The 21,326-nt window shown below is 32.6% G+C and overlaps 2 protein-coding genes across 2 annotated transcripts in view; both read left to right on the top strand.

The window, feature by feature from the left end:
* The window catches only part of LOC129223402 (sarcosine dehydrogenase, mitochondrial-like), a 295,818-nt gene that overhangs the window by 112,033 nt on the left and 162,459 nt on the right, over positions 1 to 21,326 (top strand). The window lies entirely within an intron of this gene.
* On the top strand, positions 5,616 to 11,084 carry LOC129223403 (transcription factor Adf-1-like). Its single transcript, XM_054857998.1, has 5 exons — positions 5,616 to 5,816; positions 5,905 to 6,076; positions 8,929 to 9,014; positions 9,098 to 9,157; positions 10,580 to 11,084. The coding sequence occupies exons 1-5, from the start codon at positions 5,666 to 5,668 to the stop codon at positions 10,846 to 10,848; spliced, it is 738 nt and encodes a 245-aa protein (XP_054713973.1). The 5' UTR covers positions 5,616 to 5,665; the 3' UTR covers positions 10,849 to 11,084.

Raw genomic sequence — 21,326 nt, 5'->3', positions numbered from 1 at the left:
CAGGGAAAATTTATCAAATGAAGGGGAAAAAAATTTTCTTTGCAAAATAAAGTACTTTGACTCCCTACGAATTTTCTGCCAATTATTTGTTTTAAAAAAGTAAAATTTATGAGGTGTGATTATACAGTGCCACATATTTGTGCATATTTCTTCATCAAGGTCAAAGTATTCAATCTTAGGATGAGCTTCCCAAGATTGCTTCTGTGTCTGTAAAGTTGTTTATTTTACATAGCTTGAATTTTCCTTCCAATCATTCCATGCTACGTAAAATAAACAACTCTACTGGCAAAGAGAAGCCATCATTAATGACTTTGCTCCATTGCCTTTACTCATTGTCTTGAAGTAATTAGCATACTGTTATCACAATGTCAAGAAAGAATCTTTGTTTTTTAAATTAATGCTGAAAAAATCTTAAAAGTTTCACTTGGCATTTTTAATTTAATTGCTAAAATTGAAGTTTGACTTAAAATTAATTTTTTATTTATTTTTCGCCATGGATTCGTTGCCACTTCAGATTACACGAAGTTGTTTTATTTTAGACTATAAAACTTTTATTTTAAAACCATATGCATATACATTTTGAATTTAATAATTGTTTTTGCATTTTAATGTTGTTTGTTACTAAAGTAATCCAAGATTTTTTTTCGACAACTAATGACATCATTTGAAATTTAGTTGTGTACATAAGTAAATATTTTAATTATTTTTAATAGTTAAAATGCTGCATTCATTCATTAAAACTTAAGTTTTTGATTAGAGAATAGCTGAATATGACTTCTTGTTGAAAGATTTCAATTTGTTTTACATAAATATGTCTATTCTGCCATGTGCAGGTAAAAAGCAGTAACTGCACTTTTTTTTTCTTTGCATTTTTGTCATCTATTGTACGTTATCTTTATTTTACATACCCCCTTATTTGATTTCTGCTGATAAAGATGCACGAAAAAAATTGTCTAATTCCAACATTTTCCTATTGTTAGTACTGAATCCATCACACATTTCTTCAAATATCTTGAAAACTAATTTCTGCAGATACACTTTACATTCTGCACACTGCAGTATTATTTACGTAAATAAAACTACATTACTTCTATACTTTAACTATCACTTGTTATTCTTGCAACAACAATTGTACTGCTTGAAAATTCAGTTCAAGATTATCTCCATTTAAATTTTTTAGTTTTATCACGATTAGATATGTCTTTAAGAGTGATTTCAATAATTTCTTAGAATTCTTATGTTAACTGGTTCCTGGAAGTAAAGTGTTTGTTTTAGATTTCCTACAATATTTCTCTGTCGATAATTTAGTATACAAATATAATTTAATATAAAAAAGGAGCATCTTTTCAAAATATATACAGCTGAACCTCCATATATCGAACTTCCTTATATCGAAATTTTCTATATATCGAAATCTCAGCAAATTTCAATGTTCATTACATAGAAAAATTGTTTCTATATATCGAAAAAATCTCTATATATCGAAATTTTTTCGAGACATTCGTAGATTTTTTTTTTCCACTTTAGACTGTTTGTCTCATGAAAAATGAAGTTTAGGGGAGAAAATTATGTTTACTAAAGGTTGCTACGAAACTCATAAGAAATCTGGGTTTGAGGGGTGTGTAGTAGGGTGGGCCGAAATAAGCCGAAAAAAATTTTTTTTCGAAATCAATTTTTGGATAGCGCGCAAAAGTTGCGTAGTGAGCTAGTTAGCACTCACAAAAAATTTCTTGGATATTAAAAAATATCTAGCCGGCGCTATTTGACACTGAAAAACCGAAAAAAAAGAGAAAAATGAATTTTTATCGAAAATTTTTTTAAAAAACTAAATTCCAAATATTTTCCTGGAATGCGCCGAAAATGTTATATAATGAGTCAGTTCGAGCCCATAAAATGTTTCATTGATTTTAATGAGCATTTAACCGCTCCTTTCTGACATCAAAAATTGGAGAAAAATGAAAAAATATTGAATTTCTTTAAAAACCAATGTGAAAATTATTTTTCAAAATTAAATCATAGACTAAATAATTAAATAGCGCCATTAATCATAGTAATTATTATCACGCAATAGTGTCATACATTTTCGAGAACTACATATATAGATAATAAAATTTTAAAAAAGAAATCTTCAAATTTGATTTATAATACCTCATGCATAATGAATATTATTTTTTGGAATAATATTGTCCCTTGTTATCAAAGATGGAAGTTCTTTCCTAGCTTGAAGTTTAGCACGAATGTATCCATCTCGTGCAGTTTCACCACGAACTCTTATTGCAGCTTCAGTTATTAGTTTCACACAACGTTTCACAGCTTGCGTGTGACAGGGAAATTTCTCGAAAGTAAACTCTGTAGGATGTTCTTTGCACATTTCTTTCCATTGTTCGTCTTTTAGATGCATTGTAATAGGTGGCTCTGTTACAACACAGTTTGCCCAATCAACTAAATCAACATAATCAACGGCTTCAAAATTGAGTTTAGGACGCTCAAAAAATCGTACACCATCCGAGCCAACAGTAGCTGTTCAGGATGAGCGAAATATGCATTACTTGAGAGGACTTTGAAAATTATCTCCTTAACGTTGTCTGGAAACTGCCTTGCAAGAGAAATCATTTTCCAAAAATGTTGGGCGCGGTACTGGCAGTTCGGTTTCATTTTTATCTCAAACCACATTGGAGCATAAACTAAAATTACATACTTTACAAGCATTGTAAGGTTTTCTGATGGAGTTGGAGTGCCTATATACAAGCGTAACAAACGGTTTGTAGTTGTCAGCCATCGCGCATGACTGACTGAGTTTGCCTGGGCTACTGTCAGCCACGCTTGAAGGACAACTACCATCTTTTACGGCAAGACAGATTCTATACAAATATTGTTGTTCAGTACTTAAATTTTTTATATCTTCCATGTCCAAAACCAGAAGATTGCAGTCAATTTTATCAAATTTGACCACCGGATTTTTTTCACAATCTCTAAGAAGTTGTTCGATAGCTCCAGAATATGAATGTGGTCACTTTGTGCAACCGTCCAATTCCAGTATAAGATTCCTCAGTGGCAACTCATTGTGGACATTGGACACAAGAGAGGACCCCTTTAATTGCTTAATTCCCAGCTGTGAAGGTGTAGAATTACAGCATTTCTTGTCGAGGGGTTTTGTCTCTTAAGTGGGTTATAAAGTCGAGAGGAAGAAATGGCTTGAGAAAAAGAAGAATACTTGCGTTCAATTCATTAACCAGTTTAAAGGACTTCAGAGGATTCACATTTTTTTAATACTCAAGCGCTCTATTTGTCAAATATATATAAATAATTATAAATTAATCTTAGGAATAATAGAAGTAGTTGAGCGCCGTTTATTATCCAAGAGAAACAATTGGAACCGAAGATTAAAAAATTAGCATCTTATGTAACTATTTTTTATTTGAGTGTGTGCATTTTTTAAAATTGGTGTACAAATATCGCATAAAATTGATTGAATTTTCACTGTTCTAAGTAACGTATTGCGTAACATTTCAGTACTTACTTATTTCGAAACTACTTTTATTTATTTATTTATTTATTTATTTATTTATTTATTTCATTTTTCCAATGTTTTAGTCTTAAAGGAGCGTAGCTAAATATTCTACGAAATGTATAAAAATCTTTGAGGATTTCAACTAATTCACTGACAGATACTTCTAATAATTGCTGAAAATAGCTTCAAACTTTTATTTTCGACCCCCCCCCCCCCTTTTTTTTTTTTTTTTTTTTGAAAAAAGTGCATTTTTGCCATTTTTTCCGTTTTTTGAGGTCAAATAGCGTCGGCTAAATATTAAACAAATTTAGCGAAATTTTTTATGGGTAATAACGGGCCCATATAGCAACTTTTCCGCACTATCCAAAAACAGATTTCCAAAAAAAGTTTTTTCGGCCCACCCTAGTGTGTAGATAGGTAATTGTTCCGTTCTGGAGTTCTTAAATTCCCTCAAGTTTATTTCAAATCTTAGTTGTAACCAGTAACACTGTAAAATCAGTTTCAAGTTATCCTTTTTGTCTGTTGATTATCATTCCCAGTCTTTTCAGCTTCAGTAAAAATCATTCAAGTTAAGTAGATTGATTTTTTACTTTTCTCCCGATTATATTATCAAAACGAAAACCCCTAATGTTGCGGATCAAGTTGAATTGAAGAAGAATGAAGGTGTATGAAGGGGCAAAAATGTAATTTCTGTTATTTTTTTAATTATTAACTTTTATTTTAATCCGATGCTCGTATCAATTTGAAATTGGGTTTCATGCACGAAAATTAGCTTTAATTTTAATGTTTTAGGAGATTTTTATGATAAAATAAGGTCGTTTCTGTATATCGAAATTTCTATATATCGAATTTTTTCCCGGCAATTTGCTACTTCGATATATGGAGGTCCGACTGTATTTTAATTAACAGCTTAAACAGTTTTAAACACTGTATTTAATTTAATATGCAATGCTTTTCAGGTAGGGCAAAGAAAGGAAACCATTATCATTGGTAACGTAAATCAGGGAAATTTGGTGAACTTAAATCAGGGAAAAGTCAGGGAACTTTTTTTAGTTTCTGTCGCCACCCTGAACTTGAATATTAGGTGTAATTCTATATGAGATTTCATGATGATTATAGTCAAACCTGTCTATGACGATACTCTGGGGACCGAGAAAAAAATATCGTTATAGACAAATTATCGTTGTACACAGTTTGAATTTAAAAAATTTCAAATTCAAAAACTAGTTTTAGTCTTAGATAGAATTTAAAATGAATGCAATATACCGACAGTCCGGTTATGACATCCAAAGGCTGTAGTTTCGTCCTTGTTATAAACTCATCAGTCTGGAATAGTCAATAACCGATCTGGAGACAAAATCATCTCATTGACGCTAAGAGTGCCAACCTGGCAGCCAGAATGTCGTAACCGGGCTGTCGGTATATTGCATGCAGATCCATGGCAGCCGATAGCCAAGGGGGTCCCTTGTCAGTATAGTTCCTGGGCCCCTTCCCCCCTCCCATAAAAGATATGAAACTATTACTATTCCAGCCCTACAATAAAGGGCCCGGGCCCCTTGTTTCCGACTAGGCTAACAATTCCTCTTGTCAGCCCTCTGTTGATCTATTGATAGTTTGATACCATATCCCTAATGATAATATTTGGTGACACCACTCATAATTTAGATGCGGTGCAAAAATAAGATAAATAATAGCTAATATTTGAGGTCTGTATCGGAGTAAAATCGTTGTCCTTGTATTTACTTATGGAAATAGCGATAATTATTCCCACAAATTGGGAGAGAAAAAATACAAATCGTTGAATTGACCGCGTCCCGCATCGACGACGGTCCAGAAGTTAGGATGATTGGATCGGCATTCCTGATGTGTGTAGAGAGGAAAGGCCGATTCAGATGGCGACCGATTCGGCCGTCCGATCCGATTTTTTTGCTGCCAAACCTGTTTTTGGAATCCGTTGCCATGACAGCACGCCGAATTGCACGGCTCCCGACACGTTCTGGCGATGCTGGATTTTGACGGCCGTCCGATTTTAGCAGCGGACGCGACAGCCAATCAGAGGGCAGGCGCCATCTTTGCTCTTCTAAAAGTGACTTCGTTTGTTTTGGTGAGCGTGCAGTAGTGCATGTTTTGATTTTTTTTGAAAAACTTAATAAGATGTCTGAAACAAATTCTTGTTTTAACGAGTCATTAATATGTGAAGTAAGGAAGTACCCTTGGTTATGGAACAACAAGCGGGAAGATTACCGAGACCAAGCAAAAAGAACCAATTCATGGAAAGTCATAGGAAATTCCCTGAATGTTGCTGGTAAGTACGCTTTCCTATGCTGTGATACATTTAATTATATCGGTAGTGCTCTTGCAGCCTTTGCTGAAAATGAAATATTTTTTTGCAGAAACTTTTGCCAAAAAAAGATGGGGCAACCTCAGGGACCAGTATCAAAAAAAAAAAAAAGAGGCCATTTGCCACAGACCAAGTGGTTCTGGCGGGGAATCCTCCTATGGTCAAGTGAAATGGAAGTACTTTTACCTCATGACTTTCCTCGAGCCAACTTTTGAACATGAAAGGTATGAACATTCATTTATTGTTTCACTTCTCCTGGCTTTGTCAAAAATTAATGATTTTCAACTGCTTAGTATTTTAAAAAACTTCCCAACACAATTTCAAAATGTGATAGATATGACATTCTCGCGTTCATATATTGTGAAATATTCCGAAAAGAATGGTTTTGTTTATTTTTATTGTTTTATAATATTACTTTACTATGTGTTTGACATAATTATATTTGTTAAAAGCACGTAGCATTTGCTGTGCTTTGTAATTAATAACACGTGAATATACTCAATGACTTTTAATCTAAAATTTGTCTTTTGCACCTAATCGCCCTCTCCCCAAAAGCCAGCAGTATATTTGCCAAGTAAACAGTCTTAGTGCTAGTTTTTTTTTAGAGACGTACCGAGTAGCACTTTGGCGGAGTACCGAGTACTCGGCCTTTCACTACTCGGCCGAGTTCCCGAGTACCAATTATGTTTTAAAAACAACCACCGACACACATGTGATGAACTTTAAACTTATTGAAATAGTAGTATACACCTCCATGTCCATATAATAGTTTTTAAAACTATACTCCTGCTGAAATTTAATTACGACCTACAGTCGTCCCTCTGCTTCCCGCTTTGACTTTAGCGGCTTCACTACATTGCGTTTTTTTTCCAAATATAGTAATTAGCTTTTTATATGCGCTCGTGTAAACTGTTTCCCGCATAAAATTAACAAAGTATATCTTTTAAATAAGGTAAGCTCTTCTGAGGGCTGTAGTTGTACTACTTGAGGAAGTGGAGGTATAAAATCGTTGAAGAAAGAGTTGGGAATCGCTATCTCATTTTAATCGCTAAACACTAACTGAAAAGTATAAATCACTGTATTATTACATCTGTAATTGTAAATGGTGTTCAACAATGTACTAGATTTTTAAGTTGCATACGTAATACCTTAAATGAGGATAAATGCAGAGGAAGAACGGGGCACATACGGTCACAAACTGGCAATTAATTCATTATCAAACAATTCGAGCTATTTTAATAGTTTAGTAGTAGTGTGTATGAACTGCATGTGTGTGTGTAGTTTATTTCTCAATAATTAAAAATGTGATATCTATTACTTCCAACAGATCTCATTTTCTCATATTTTGTGCAATTTTTTAAATAATGCAAATGTAATGGTGACTATGTTTCATGGCTAGGGGGCTCTACCTATTTGAATTGTTTTAAGTAAGTTTTATGTGCTCCAATTAGGAAAATATGCAGTTTATAAATACAGAATCCTACTTCGCGGAAATTAAGTTATCGCGGTTAAGTCTGGAATGAATTAACCATGATAAAAAAGGGTTAACTGTAATTTTAAAAATTTTCTTTATATCAAAAATTTTACAAAAAAAAATATTTTTAAAAATAAATAAATAAAAGATTTGATTAATCAAGTTGGAATTAAAACAAATTATACCAATCTATTTTTGTTGTCTGCCAAACATAAATAGTTTTTAAAAGCAAATAAAACAAATGTGCAGGAGCGCTGCAGACATGTGTTTCTGCGTTACAAGGAACGTCTTTTTCAGTGCATAACATGTAAGCTAAAGAATGTAAAGACACATATTCGACAAAAAAATCCGACTTTTGTAGGATAACTTTACATTTATAAGCTCACATTTTGTGCATTGAAAAAGGAATTCCTTGCAATGCCAAAACACATGTCTATAGTGTTCCTGCACTGTGCTTATAACGTTGTTTTATTTCCTTTTATTTTCTAAGCAAATGTATTTTTATATTTTCTTATACTATAACTAATTTTTGTTTGTAGCAAACATCCATTTTTAATATAAAAATTCCATATTTTCTATACTTACCTTGTTTGCACATTTTTTAATAAATAAGGTTAATGAATTTTGAGGACTTTTAAATTTGAACTTGGACAATATTAAATTTTTGGCAACTACTCTAGTATCTGATCAAAATTTGGCCGAAATCGGAGTAGTTACCGAGTGCTTGGTATGTCTACTTTTTTTCAATTTCTTGGGCCATTGGCATTTTAAGTACGTCGGGCCCCACCCCTGCACACTGCGGGTACGAAGATCCAGACCTGTGTGTGGGACTATTACAAGTGCCCTTCTGCTTCCTATGGACAGAGCTGCCAACTGCTACGAAAAATCGTAGTTACTACAAAGCTACAAAAACGAGATCAGAAACTACAATTTTCTTCTTTTTTCGTAACCTTAAAAATTTCGATCATCACAGATACTGTTCATAAGTTCTAAGAGGGGAAAAATCATTTTATTATTTAAACACCATCGATAATACTTTAAACATAGTCTTCTCACTAGATGTAGTTAGGTAATTGTGCATGCTTGAATTTGTGCCGTAAAATTCAATGTTTATTCGCTAAATAAAACATTTTTCCCTGCCAAACATTTTTGTTTGGGACAACCCCTGATTGCAATATTTCTTCCCCCTCTCCTGCCACCTTTGAATTCTGTCTAAGAGGCTGCCGAGTTCTAGCGCCAGAAGCTGTGGAAGTTTGACCAATGACATTCTGGTTCGATACCAGTCAAGTTCTAACTGGAAGAGTTTCCCATGGATGTTGGCTACTGTCACCAGAAATTTTTAAGCCCAAACAAATCAAGACATATCACTGATACAGAGGAGAGGAAAGGCAAATCTTTGTGTTTCAAATTTCCCTGTATTGGTATTATGTTATATTTATAATTAGTACTGTATAAGTTCTTTAGACCAATGTTATTCTGTTTCACATTTTAATTTGTTTATTATCTTCTGCTTTGTAACTAAAAGATTATGTCGTTTTATTATTGCACTTTTTTTTTTAAAAACCAACTACGTTAAATGCAAATTTGTATTATCTTTCGCAGGCCAACAGGAAACCTAGAGGACGCCCAAGAGGCATTAGATGAATTGAACGAGTCTCAGGCATGTTCCGAGAATAGTTTTGATGCTAGTAAGTATTCAAAAATGTGTTTTATAAAATGTATGTCAAAGTTTAGCTTCTGTCCACAAGCTCATAAAACTTTACTGTTATAGGTTTTAATGAATCGGCATCTGCCTCACCAGTATTAGTCATGGAAGCAAATGAGGAAAAACGTAAGTTTAAGTGCAGTTTTAAAGTTAAACACATTCTTACTGATAATTGATTGTAGGGCTTTACCAAATACCATGCATCAAATATTTAATTTAAATTTTAATTGAATATTCAGTGTGAAACAAAACACTTCATTAAAATTTTAAATTGTAATACTTATTTTTGTTTTAATGCTGTGATATTTGAATATCTATTTTGTGCCTTTTTTGAAATAAAAAGATAATTTCTTTCCTGACACAGTACAATCTCGAATCTCTCTGCAAGAGAATAAATTCGAGACATTAAGTTTTCAAGTGATCAAGGTTTTGAAGATATATATACTGAGCGGCCACTTTGCATAACAATTAACAAATTATTTTTCCACATTTCTAGATTTGAAATTTATTTATATCCCTATTTCCATGCAACAAGATCTAGTATTCAATTTTTTCACCGGTTACTAAAAATTGAAAAACTGGATTGTTAGTTTCTTGCTGACTTCCAATTTTTCTTGAGTATACTTCATTGTATTATTTCTCAAATGCCTTTAATTTTAAAATATGCATTGGTTGCTCTCAACCATTCTATATTTTCTTTTTTTCTAAACACCTTTTAATTTTAAACTAGGCATTTTTGATTCATATTAACTTTTATGCTGCAAAAATTTTTATGAATGTAAAATAAAGAATATTTAATTATTAAATTTTATTAACTATATATTGATATATTTTTTTTAGTTTTGACTATTTTTGAAAATTAATAGTATTACCATGATTTATGTACATAATTTTTATATTTGCAAATGTTGTTTCCGAAGAATACATATCCAAATTATATTTTCAAATTTTTTTCATTTTAAGTGTTTCATCTTAAAAGGAACTAGTAATGTTAGTGTGGAGTGTCATAAAGTTTCAGCAAAATTGTAAATTTTTAAAATTTTACATTTGAGTGCTTTCAATTACATTAAAATTTTGTGACAATATCTGTCTGTAGCAATTTGAATTAATTTTGCACTGCAATCAAAGCTTGTCTATCTTGATTTTTACGCGCCAGAAAAGTTACCCGAATCCGTTGCATAAATTTAGTTGATTATTTTACTTTATGACATGTCAATTTCTGAAATCTTTTTCCCTGTTCAACACCGCCCTTCCCCCTCAGTTTGCAATTGGGTGCAATTAATGATTTCTCAGGTGTGCATAACTCACAAGACTTGTTGGATTTATATGACTGCTGATATTAAAAAAATATGTTTTTGTCTTCAAGTTCTATTGTTGTTAAAAGAGTACTGGGAATTAAATGTGAAAAAGGTGGTTGGTATTGAAGCGATAGAGATTTTCAGGAAAATTTATTGAAGGTCGACGTGGGAAAAAAAACATACACCTGTGCTTTAAATGGATATACAGTAGACTTGTCACTATTTATCTGTTTTATTTATTTTTGGACAGAGAGGCCAAATAAAAAGCCGAAGAATATCTACCAAGATGAGCTGTTATCATGCCTAAAAGGAGCAGGCGATGAAGATTCGGAGAAATCGTCTGAATATTATTACATGATGTCGTTAGTGCCAAGAATGGCAAAACTTCCCCCTCTAAGACAAAGTCATGTCAGATTGGCAATCGAACGAATTTTTCTTGATGAAGAGACGAGGCTGTATGTATATTTTTTAAATTTTGCAATGTTTCAGAAATTTTTGATATGCATGCAAATTCTGTAAAATTATCCATCTAAACGTAATATAAAATTTTAACTTCCTTTAAGGCACTAAAAAGACACAATGCCACATTTTTCTTCCTAGACTAGTTTTATTTTCTAATTTAATTATGAACTACTGGTAGTTGGTTGCTGAGAAAACATTTGAAAATGCAGGAGGTTGGCAATTTTCCTTTAAATTGCCTGTTTACATTAACCCAGATTCAAATCTTAAGATAAAATATTTTACCCAAATGTTAATCTTTTGCCGTAACAGAGACAAACATTTCTATAGTGTCTGTTTAGTTTAATTTAATTACATTGTAGTTGATTATACCTGATTTCTTTCCATTTCACAGGATGACAGTTCCAGATGTTTCCTAATGTCAAACTTCAAAATATACTTACTGTTAACTTTTTAAATAAATGTTTTTAAATGAAATTTGTGTTTTTTGTTCATGTTTGTTGGAAAAATGATTTATTTTCCGCCTTTTTTTCTTCTCATTTTGGGGTTGCAGACTGCACAATAAAAAATGAACTGATATTTCATTCCAAGTTTTATTATAAAATACATTTACCTTCCTTAATGTACTCTAATTTTTAAAGCAACACATATGGCAGGTCTGAATATAATTATCTCTGGTGATAATAACAAAGAATGTTTCCATAAACTATTGTTAATATTATACTCCATCTGTGGAGTGAAAAAGGGTATTTTTTAAAAACCAAATACTAGAGCATTTAATAGACTATTTTTTGATATCTATCTAACCATAAATACGTGGAGTTAAAAGAGTGAAAGAAAATAAAACCCAAAGCAAGTTTTTTTTTTAAGCAAACAGAAAATGGTTACAAACTTCACCCTTAGTAATTGAAGCTACGCTGCAAGATTTTTTCAACAAATAACAATAATCTATTTCAACAGAAATAAACTGCTGTGGGAAGGTAATTTTTTTGCTATCTATTATACTTGGGCATTATTGAACAAGCTTGCTTATTTGATTTCCGCTTGAAGAATCGACAAATTCCAACATTTCCAGATTGTTAGTATGAAGTTCAAATACCTCAACCTCATTTCTGCAAATACTATGCTTTACCTTCCCATAGCAGAAAGAGACATGTCATTATTTTTTACGTTAGCTAAATGATAAACATTTATTTATATAGGGTTGAAGTAGTATTACTGCCATCCTTAAAACAATGACCTATTCAATTTATTAGCTGTTGATTATTCAAGATATTTCTATTTCTCAAATGGTTTCAAAATCAAAACAAGTTCAATTCATTAACAATGAAATTACAAATGGTTCATGAAAATAGTCTTACTGGAAGTGAAACCTGTGCATGAAATATGACAATTTTAATTCTGATCTTTTAAGTTATTAAATATTTTGGTTTAGTATCTATTTCAAACCAAAACCTTTTTATTCGAGACATCATATGTTTTTCAAATACATGTAAATAAACTGAAGTATTAGAACAGATATTTTATTTCTCTGCAAAATTTTTATTTCATACAAGCATGAAAACTGGGATACATATGGGAATTATTTTTACAAAATATATTAACACACACAATTACAAGTAGGCTTAGTTGTGATACAAATACAGTTATAACACTTGATGCATAACTAATGTGTAATAACCTTTTTTCTCATTCATTTATTTGTAACTTATTTATTTAAATCACTGGCGATGTTTACTTCTGAGTACCAGATTCAAATTAATAAAAAATAATTTCATACAGATGACGACTCTCCTAGACTCAACAAAATATAAGATATGCGTACATGTATGCATTCTACAATTAAAAATGCATGCAACAGGGGCTCTTAGAATAACTTTCAGGCAAATAAGTGAAGATGGTCATTATTGAAAAGTAATCTACAATCACCACCACAAAAAAGGAATTAATATTCTTAAAGGCTACAAATATGCATTAATTTATTAAAATTTACAAAATTAAGCATTTCATCAAAAGTATGATTGGGTTAAAAATTGAAGTTTTGATCATGTCAATCTGTTACGTCTTGTGTTGAAGTGTATATCAAAGAATGTTTTTAAAATGTTATCTGTAACAGGAGTCATTAACACTATGTGATTGACCAAGGTGTAAAAAAAAAAATGGGACTTTTTTAATTTTAAAAGAAAAAATTGTATGGGTATGGACGGGGGAGAAGGAGAAAGAGTCTAACTGAAAAAATTGTATAACAAGGTCAAGTGAAGGAGGAGTAGAGGAAAGAGTTTTGATTACATAGTCTTTGTTTCTTTATTTTTTGGAGAGAGGTTAAAATTTGGGGGGAGAATTTGTCCCAACAGTCCTCACCCTGTCTACGACCCTGCCCTACTACCTCTTTGTACCACACGCAGTTGCCAAGGTAATTTTCCTGCACCGTTGAAATAGTTCATAAAATTATTTCTATTTCTATAGGCAAACTGTGTGCTGTTCCGATAGTAAGTTGGTCGTATACGGCGCATGGGACTTCTGGTTGGCACATTTCTCCATGTACCTTGGACCACTGTACCATCATTAGTTTCGTGATCCACAAATTGACTGGGACAGTAGAGCTGCCCATCATTTAAAATCTTGTCTGAACAGAGCAAGAAGTTATGCAGGCAAACGCAAGCTTTCACTAGCAAAGAAACTACTGGTGCCGAAGCATTGATAGTATTTCCAAGCACTTGCCATCTGGCTACCAGTAGTCCAAAAGCATTTTCAATTGTCCTCCTTGCCCTGGAAAGCCTGTAGTTGAAAATGGCAGCTGTTGTTTGAATTCCTCTCCCAGGATATGGCCTTAGCAAATTAGGCAATAGCGGAAAAGCTGCGTCAGCTACAAAGCAGTGCGAAGCCATGATATTTGTGTGTGGGAGCACTGATGGTTGAGGTAGATCTAGCTGGCCTCTCTCTAACTTGATTCCTAATAGGGAATTACTAAAAACGCCACCATCGCTGCATCTCCCAGGGGCGCCCACATTTACAATGGTGAATTTTAGATCTGCATCGCATGCAGCCATCAGTACAATGCTGTTGCGACCCTTGTAATTGAAATAGGAAGATGCACCATTGTGAGGTTTTTTTAATGTAGACGTGTTTGCCATCAATGGCTCCCACACAGTTTGGGAAATTGCATTTTCTGAAGAAACCTTCACTTATTTCCTCCCAGGTAGATGCGTCTGGAACCTGGAAAAGGAAATTTATGTATAAAATTAACATTATGTTCAGGAATTGGAAATTATTAGAACATTTCTGCAATGGGGATGTTTCTAAAAGGCGAATTTTTGGGAGAATTCGGATGCATTGGCTCTTTTTTCTAGTTTTTATTTCATAAAAATAAGTAATCTAATGTGTGTTTTAAATGTTCTTATGATTTTCGGTTGTCTAGGTATTGAGTAGCTGAGCTATCAAATTTTGGTTTAATTTGGATTTTTAGAAACATATGAGCAAAGCATAGATCAGGTGGTTGCAATTTTATATATGCTAAACACTATTCGATATTCATGTGAAAAATGTTTTTTTTTTCTTTTGAAAATATTGCTTTCCTTGAGGCAGGAGAAGTCGCAAGAAGAATTCTTTGAAAATCAAGGATTACAAAACTATAAATGTAGCAGATGTCCTGTATGTTGATTTATTAGAGTTTTAGTCTGCCAAGCATAAATAAAATTTCTTAGTAGAAAAAATCAATTTTAATAATATTAAATTCATATTTTCTATAGTTACCTTCTTTTTTTTCTTTTTTTAAAAATAGGATGCATTAAATTTGGAAATGTCAAAGTAAAAGATTTGCTTTGTTGAAACATAACTGACTTCATTATTCTCAAAATTAAATTTGGAAAATTCAATCTTAAGCTTTTTTTTTTTTTTTTATTTGTTATTACTCTATAAATATTCATCTAAGGGATCATTTGCACTGCTGGATAAAGGTAAGTTAAACAACACTAATATGAGACATGAAAAATGTAATCATACACAAATGCACATTTGTGCTTTTGGCATGGTAGAAATGGCATAGGACATAGCTTACACTGCGTATTGATTTTATTAGTACAGTTATTTCTTTTTAAAAATATATAGAATGCAGTCGTATTTTATAAATATACCAATTGTAAATGGTTAAATTTTAAATATATATACTGAAACCTACATGTAAGTTGACCTCCTGTAGTGAAGTGCTTTAGCGTCAGTGTATGGAGGTTGATATATATGATCCAGGACTAATTCTGTACCTGGCAATAGCTATGAATTTAGACAAGTAGTCAACAAAGCAGGTTTTACTGTATTTATATATATATAAATATTTGTACGTATCCTAGTAATTAAATATTTCATTATCTTGATTAATATTCAATTTTTTAATCGCTGTTGGCCGAGTACCAAGAATCCAGTACAACACTAATTTATGTCTTACTGAAATATTTGTGACTTTTCTTCACCTTATCCCACCTTTTTAAAAATTCGCCTTAAATAAAAAAAAATTTGAGACTGGTCTCTCATGTCAACCCTAAGTTCCCAAATATGTTTTTTTTTTTTTTTTTTTTTTTTTTTAAGTTAAGAAAGAAATGCAGTCCATCAGATGAACCTTACACAAAATTCCAAATAATTTCAACAGACCTTTCATACGATTCTATTCAGTATAATTATTTCCAGTATTTGTTTAAGTTTATTGAAAAACATTAGGCTGATATTTCTCTAGTACTGCATGAACATACAAGCTTTATCAATATACTCTTTTGGATTTAAATCTTAGTTTATGATTTCAATCATTTCAGCAAAACTCCAAACTGTTTCATACAATATTCCAAGCTAAATCATGAAAAACTAACTTGACTGTACCCAACAAAACAAACATTTTATTTTTAAAAAAAATGTAGAATAAGTCACAAATGTTACAACCAGTTCATACTTACTGATAAATACTCTGGTGACAAAACATTCCACAGTACTTGACATGTCTTTCTTATTATTCCGTTTACCGTTGAATGGCCAATTCGGTAGGACATGGCTAGCATTTTTTGTCTATCTCCATGAGCAAGGTATCTAAAAACAGATTATCACAATTAACTACATTTTTCCTATTCTTTAACAATTGAGAAATGAATAAAAACTTTTGTCATTCAACTACGTATTTTTTTTTTATAACGAGTAATGAAAAAATTTACATTTTATTTTTATGATGCTTTTTTGTCTTGTGTAATTTTGAAATTTATTTTAAGTTTCAAACAATTAATAAGCTAAAAAGTTAATAAATACAAAGTAATTGAATAATTAACAGTTTAAATTAATATCAGCACTCATATAGCTTGACTGCGAAGAGAAGGCGGATGACCTTGAAGCGAAACCTCATTTTGTGCCATTTGTAATAGGTAGAATCAACCAGGAAAGCACCTAGAAGTGAGGGTCGTTCTCACTGATCCTATCTATTACAAAATAATAACAATCAACCTATTGCAAACGATACAAATGAAGTGTTTGCTTCAAGGTCAGCCGCCTTCTCTTCGCGGTCAAGCTTTAACTATACTTATCATGTGTTTACCATAATTCCTCTGTTGACAAAGTGTAATAAATATTTGTTATAACATTTTGTTGTAAAAATCTTTTCTTTTTAATAGAGACATACTGAGTACTCGGTAACTACTCGGTACTACTCGGCCAAATTTTGATTAGGTTACTCGGCCCATTTACCGAGTAGTTGTAAAAAATTGAATATTGTTCGAAGCAGATTTTACAATTAATAAAAAAAGTGCAAGCATATAACACACTACAATCAATTACAATTCAAATTTAAAAGGGAAACTCAAATTTTGAGAATAATTAAGTTTGTTAGGTAAGTTTGTTGGAACTTGGTACTTGGTCCGAGTAGTGAAAGGCCAAGTACTTGGTAACTCGGTACTCGGCCGAGTAGTGAAAGGTCGAGTACTCGGTGCTTGGCCAAAGTGCTACTCGGTACGTCTCTACTAACATTTCACTTAAATATTATGCCTTTTAAATTGTAATGGTAGACCCTTAATTGAATATGTAAAGTATTGGTGACAAAACTAACATGAACTATACTAAGTTTCATACCTTAATGTCAAAGCTAGCTTCTCAGCAGGTGAAATTACATCCTTTCGGAAATGTGTATTCTTACTGCGGAGGAATGGTGCCACTTTGTGCAGTAGTTCATCAAATCTACAAGACAAACATTTGCGCATGTAATGCATGAAACAATTAGAGACGTACCGAGTACTCGGTAACTACTCGGTACTCGGCCTACTCGGCCAATTTGCCGAGTACTCGGTACTCGGCCAAATTCTGATCAGGTACTCGGCCAATACCGAGTAGTTGCAAAAAATTGAATATTGTCCAAGACAGATACTAAAATTCATAAAAAAAAGAGCAAGCATTATATTCTGCAATCATTTACAATTAAAATTTATAAGTCAAATTTAAATTTTGAGAATAATGAAGTTTGTAGTACTTTAATGGAATAAATCTTTATTTTAATGTCCCCCAAAGTTAATAAAAACATATTTTTTAAAAATTATGCAAAAAAGGTAAGTATAGAAAATATGAAATATTAACATTAAAAATAGATTTTTGCTACAAAGAAAAATTAGTTATAAAAAATATAAAAATACCTTTGCTTAAAAAATTAAAGGAAATAAAACAACGTTAAAAGCACAGTGCAGGAACACTGCAGACACGTGTTTTGGCATTACAAGGAATTCCTTTTTCAATGCACAAAATGGGAGCTCGTGAATTTAAAGGCATCTGACAAAAGTCGGATTTTTTTTGTCAAATGTCTTTACATTCTTTAGCTCACATGTTATGCACTGAAAAAGATGATCCTTGTAACGGGGGGGGGGGGGGGGGGAGAGGGGGGCAGAAACACTTGTCTGCAGTGTTCCTGCATATTTGTTTTATCTGCTTTTAAAAATTATTTATGTTTGGCGGACTAGAAACTATAGGTAATTGATTGGTATATTGTTTCAATTCCAACTTGATTAATCATACCTTTTATGTATTTTTAATTTTAAAAATAATTTTTTTGTAAAATTTTTGACACAAAATTGTTTATAATTAAATTTCAGCAGGAATTTAGTTTTAAACAATATTATATGGACAAGGAGTACTACTATTACAATAAGTTCAAAATTCATCACATGTGTGTCGGTGGTTCTTCTTAAAACATAATTGGTACTTGGTAACTTGGGCCGAGTAGTGAAAGGCCCGAGTACTCGGTAACTCGGTACTCGGCCGAGTAGTGAAAGGCCGAGTACTCGGCTACTCCGGCCAAAGTGCTACTCGGTACGTCTCTAGAAACAATGAAATTATTAACATTGCCTTAATATAAAATGCATTTGTAATTCCAATATGAGAACTCTCTTCATTTTGAGAAGCAAAGAATAATGCAGCAAATAATAGATAGTGGAGGCTGGATTATATGCAGTAAATTTTCTGAAAATATTCATTAGAAATACCTAAAATATGCACGAAGAACTTAGAAATATACATTAATATTTTTTTCTTATATAGAAACAAATGATATCCGAATAAACATATGATTGGCCTTTCTATTCTCACATTTTCTCTCATCTCAAGAAAAATATATATTAAAACAATTATGCGCCACAGGCAAAATAATTTTAAATCAAGTAAGAAATGCAGTAAAATGAGTTTATTTTCAAAAAAACTTTCCTTGTTTATGCATTTATATGCTCAAAAGTGAACAAACAAAAATATCCAATTGCATATGCACATGTATTTGCATCTAATGTGGTAAAATGTATTTGCTTTGTCTGAAAGTAGGGTTTTTTTTTTCTATTGCAGAATGTTTAAAGATGTTAATGATTAAAAATAAATATTCATTCTATTCTGAAGCTTATATTAACTAAATAAGTTTTTACTGAATGTGCATACTTGGCAAAAACATAGGAAATGTACAAAAAAAATGAAAAAGAAATGTTAATCTTTGTAGAATAAATAATAGTCATAAGAAATGTGAAGCACAAAAATTAACAAGAATGGTTCCTCATCTGAACCGGCATGGGGCACATGGGGTACAGGCCTGGGTAACAAATCTGTTGGTAAAATTTTGATTTTGGACTCATTTCATATCACTATTGCAAGGTGTGAATATTAAATCAAGAAAAAAATATCCATGTAAAAATTTTATCTCTTTCGCAAATTACTAAAATCACTTTAAGTTCTTTCTTTACATCACTTATTAAAGTTATACCTCAGATAATTTTTAACGGGCAAAGTTTGATGACATCTTGTATTATCACATTTAGTTATTGTAATACTATGTCACTTCTATTTTTTTTGTAATATGAGGTACCACCAAATTCAGTACAGATATGTTAATATGTGCAAGTATTAAGATAGTTTACTGCTCCTGCATATAAAATAGGCTGAGGGGGGCACGAAATAAATTTCGTGCCAAGTGGTTTAAAAAAATTTGTCGGGCCCTGTTCCTCATGACAAGTGAAACTTCTCTTTTGCTTGACTGTGTCAAGCAAATGAGTTAAGATTAACAATTAACACTTAAGAATTGATACTAGTAGATAATTTCAGGGCTACATGCTTTCTCAATGCAAAAGAAAAAGGGCTTATAGATGCTAAGTCATTTACTGTTGTGAGGGGTCGTTGTATCTATCGGCTCATTTTTCGCATTATGCAAGGCATTCCTTGCAACTCGAACACCTAGAATAGAATTCTTTTTGCACTTTTTTTGAAGTTCTTAAAAAAAAAAAAGAGCATACCATAAAGAAGTGAATAAAAATTTTAGAACCAAATGTGTTTATGAGGTGTGCTAAACGTTAAATGGTTTTGTGCATGCTGCTCATTGATAACAAGAATGCCATTAATTTAGAGTTACAATCATTTTGAGTAAATGTAGTGTAAGATTTAAAATTAATATTTATACAACTTCTCTTGATGACAAGAAAAATTTCAAAAATTAAAAATATGCGATAGCATGAGCAGCTTGTTACTATTGAAACCCATAATATTTCAAACTTATCGGCAAAATATATTTAGGTTTTGAGTACTTATCAAAAATAAGTAGAAAATTATATCTATGAACAATGAAGAATTATTCTTACCTTTCACGATTCATTCGGAAGTAGGTGAAATGATTCTCTGGGTCTTTTTTCCGCAGATCTTTCACCAGCATATTGAATTCGCTGCACTTGCTCCTCTTTTGGAGTAGAGGCCTTATCCAGTATCTCCTCTGGCTGGAAATCTCTTTGTGTCTGAGTAGTGTTTCAGAAACTTTTTTTATCTTTTTGATCATCAGTCCCACACCTCTTACATTTTCTGCCCTTATGTTTCTGATTAATTTGCGTAGGAGGCGTACATATTTCCTTCTGCAGCAATTAATCAAATTGATATTGTATTTTCGTCCTATCCTTATCTTGCAAGTCAAGTTTCCACTACCCCTATCGCTATTAAACATCAAAATCGACAGCAGAACGATCTTTACCACTTTTTTGACTTCCGATGCGAACAAATAATGTCTTTTCGAAAGGTTTATTGCAATTAGAGCAACGGCACTCAAAACCTCTTGCAAATTCATTTTGACTACGAACGAAAAGAGCGAAAAACACATGAACGTTTTAACCAAGGATGGATATGCGATTTCATTGGCTCCCGCCAATGCGCAGTAGTGGGCGAAAACGATCACGTGACTGTCGGACGGAGCTAATGTGAATGCTGAAATATTTTCACCCCTGTCCGTCACGTCCGATAAATCGGAACGGACGGACGGTTCGGTCGCCATCTGAATCGGCCTGAAAGGCCGATTCAGATGGCGACCGATTCGGCCGTCCGATCCGATTTTTTTGCTGCCAAACCTGTTTTTGGAATCCGTTGCCATGACAGCACGCCGAATTGCACGGCTCCCGACACGTTCTGGCGATGCTGGATTTTGACGGCCGTCCGATTTTAGCAGCGGACGCGACAGCCAATCAGAGGGCAGGCGCCATCTTTGCTCTTCTAAAAGTGACTTCGTTTGTTTTGGTGAGCGTGCAGTAGTGCATGTTTTGATTTTTTTTGAAAAACTTAATAAGATGTCTGAAACAAATTCTTGTTTTAACGAGTCATTAATATGTGAAGTAAGGAAGTACCCTTGGTTATGGAACAACAAGCGGGAAGATTACCGAGACCAAGCAAAAAGAACCAATTCATGGAAAGTCATAGGAAATTCCCTGAATGTTGCTGGTAAGTACGCTTTCCTATGCTGTGATACATTTAATTATATCGGTAGTGCTCTTGCAGCCTTTGCTGAAAATGAAATATTTTTTTGCAGAAACTTTTGCCAAAAAAAGATGGGGCAACCTCAGGGACCAGTATCAAAAAAAAAAAAAAGAGGCCATTTGCCACAGACCAAGTGGTTCTGGCGGGGAATCCTCCTATGGTCAAGTGAAATGGAAGTACTTTTACCTCATGACTTTCCTCGAGCCAACTTTTGAACATGAAAGGTATGAACATTCATTTATTGTTTCACTTCTCCTGGCTTTGTC

This window comes from Uloborus diversus, chromosome 5 (assembly GCF_026930045.1).
Source record: "Uloborus diversus isolate 005 chromosome 5, Udiv.v.3.1, whole genome shotgun sequence".
Lineage (NCBI taxonomy): Eukaryota > Metazoa > Arthropoda > Arachnida > Araneae > Uloboridae > Uloborus > Uloborus diversus.
Note: the sequence above shows the minus strand (reverse complement) of the source record. Positions and strands in the feature narration are given on the sequence as shown.

What these genes read in the sequence shown, in the direction of transcription:
- LOC129223403 (XM_054857998.1), top strand. Translation starts at nt 5,666, where the DNA reads ATGTCTGAAACAAATTCTTGTTTTAACGAGTCATTAATATGTGAAGTA. An exon ending in CGAGAATAGTTTTGATGCTA is followed by an intron (nt 9,015 to 9,097) that starts GTAAGTATTCAA and finishes TTACTGTTATAG; the next exon opens with GTTTTAATGAATCGGCATCT. An exon ending in GGAAGCAAATGAGGAAAAAC is followed by an intron (nt 9,158 to 10,579) that starts GTAAGTTTAAGT and finishes ATTTTTGGACAG; the next exon opens with AGAGGCCAAATAAAAAGCCG.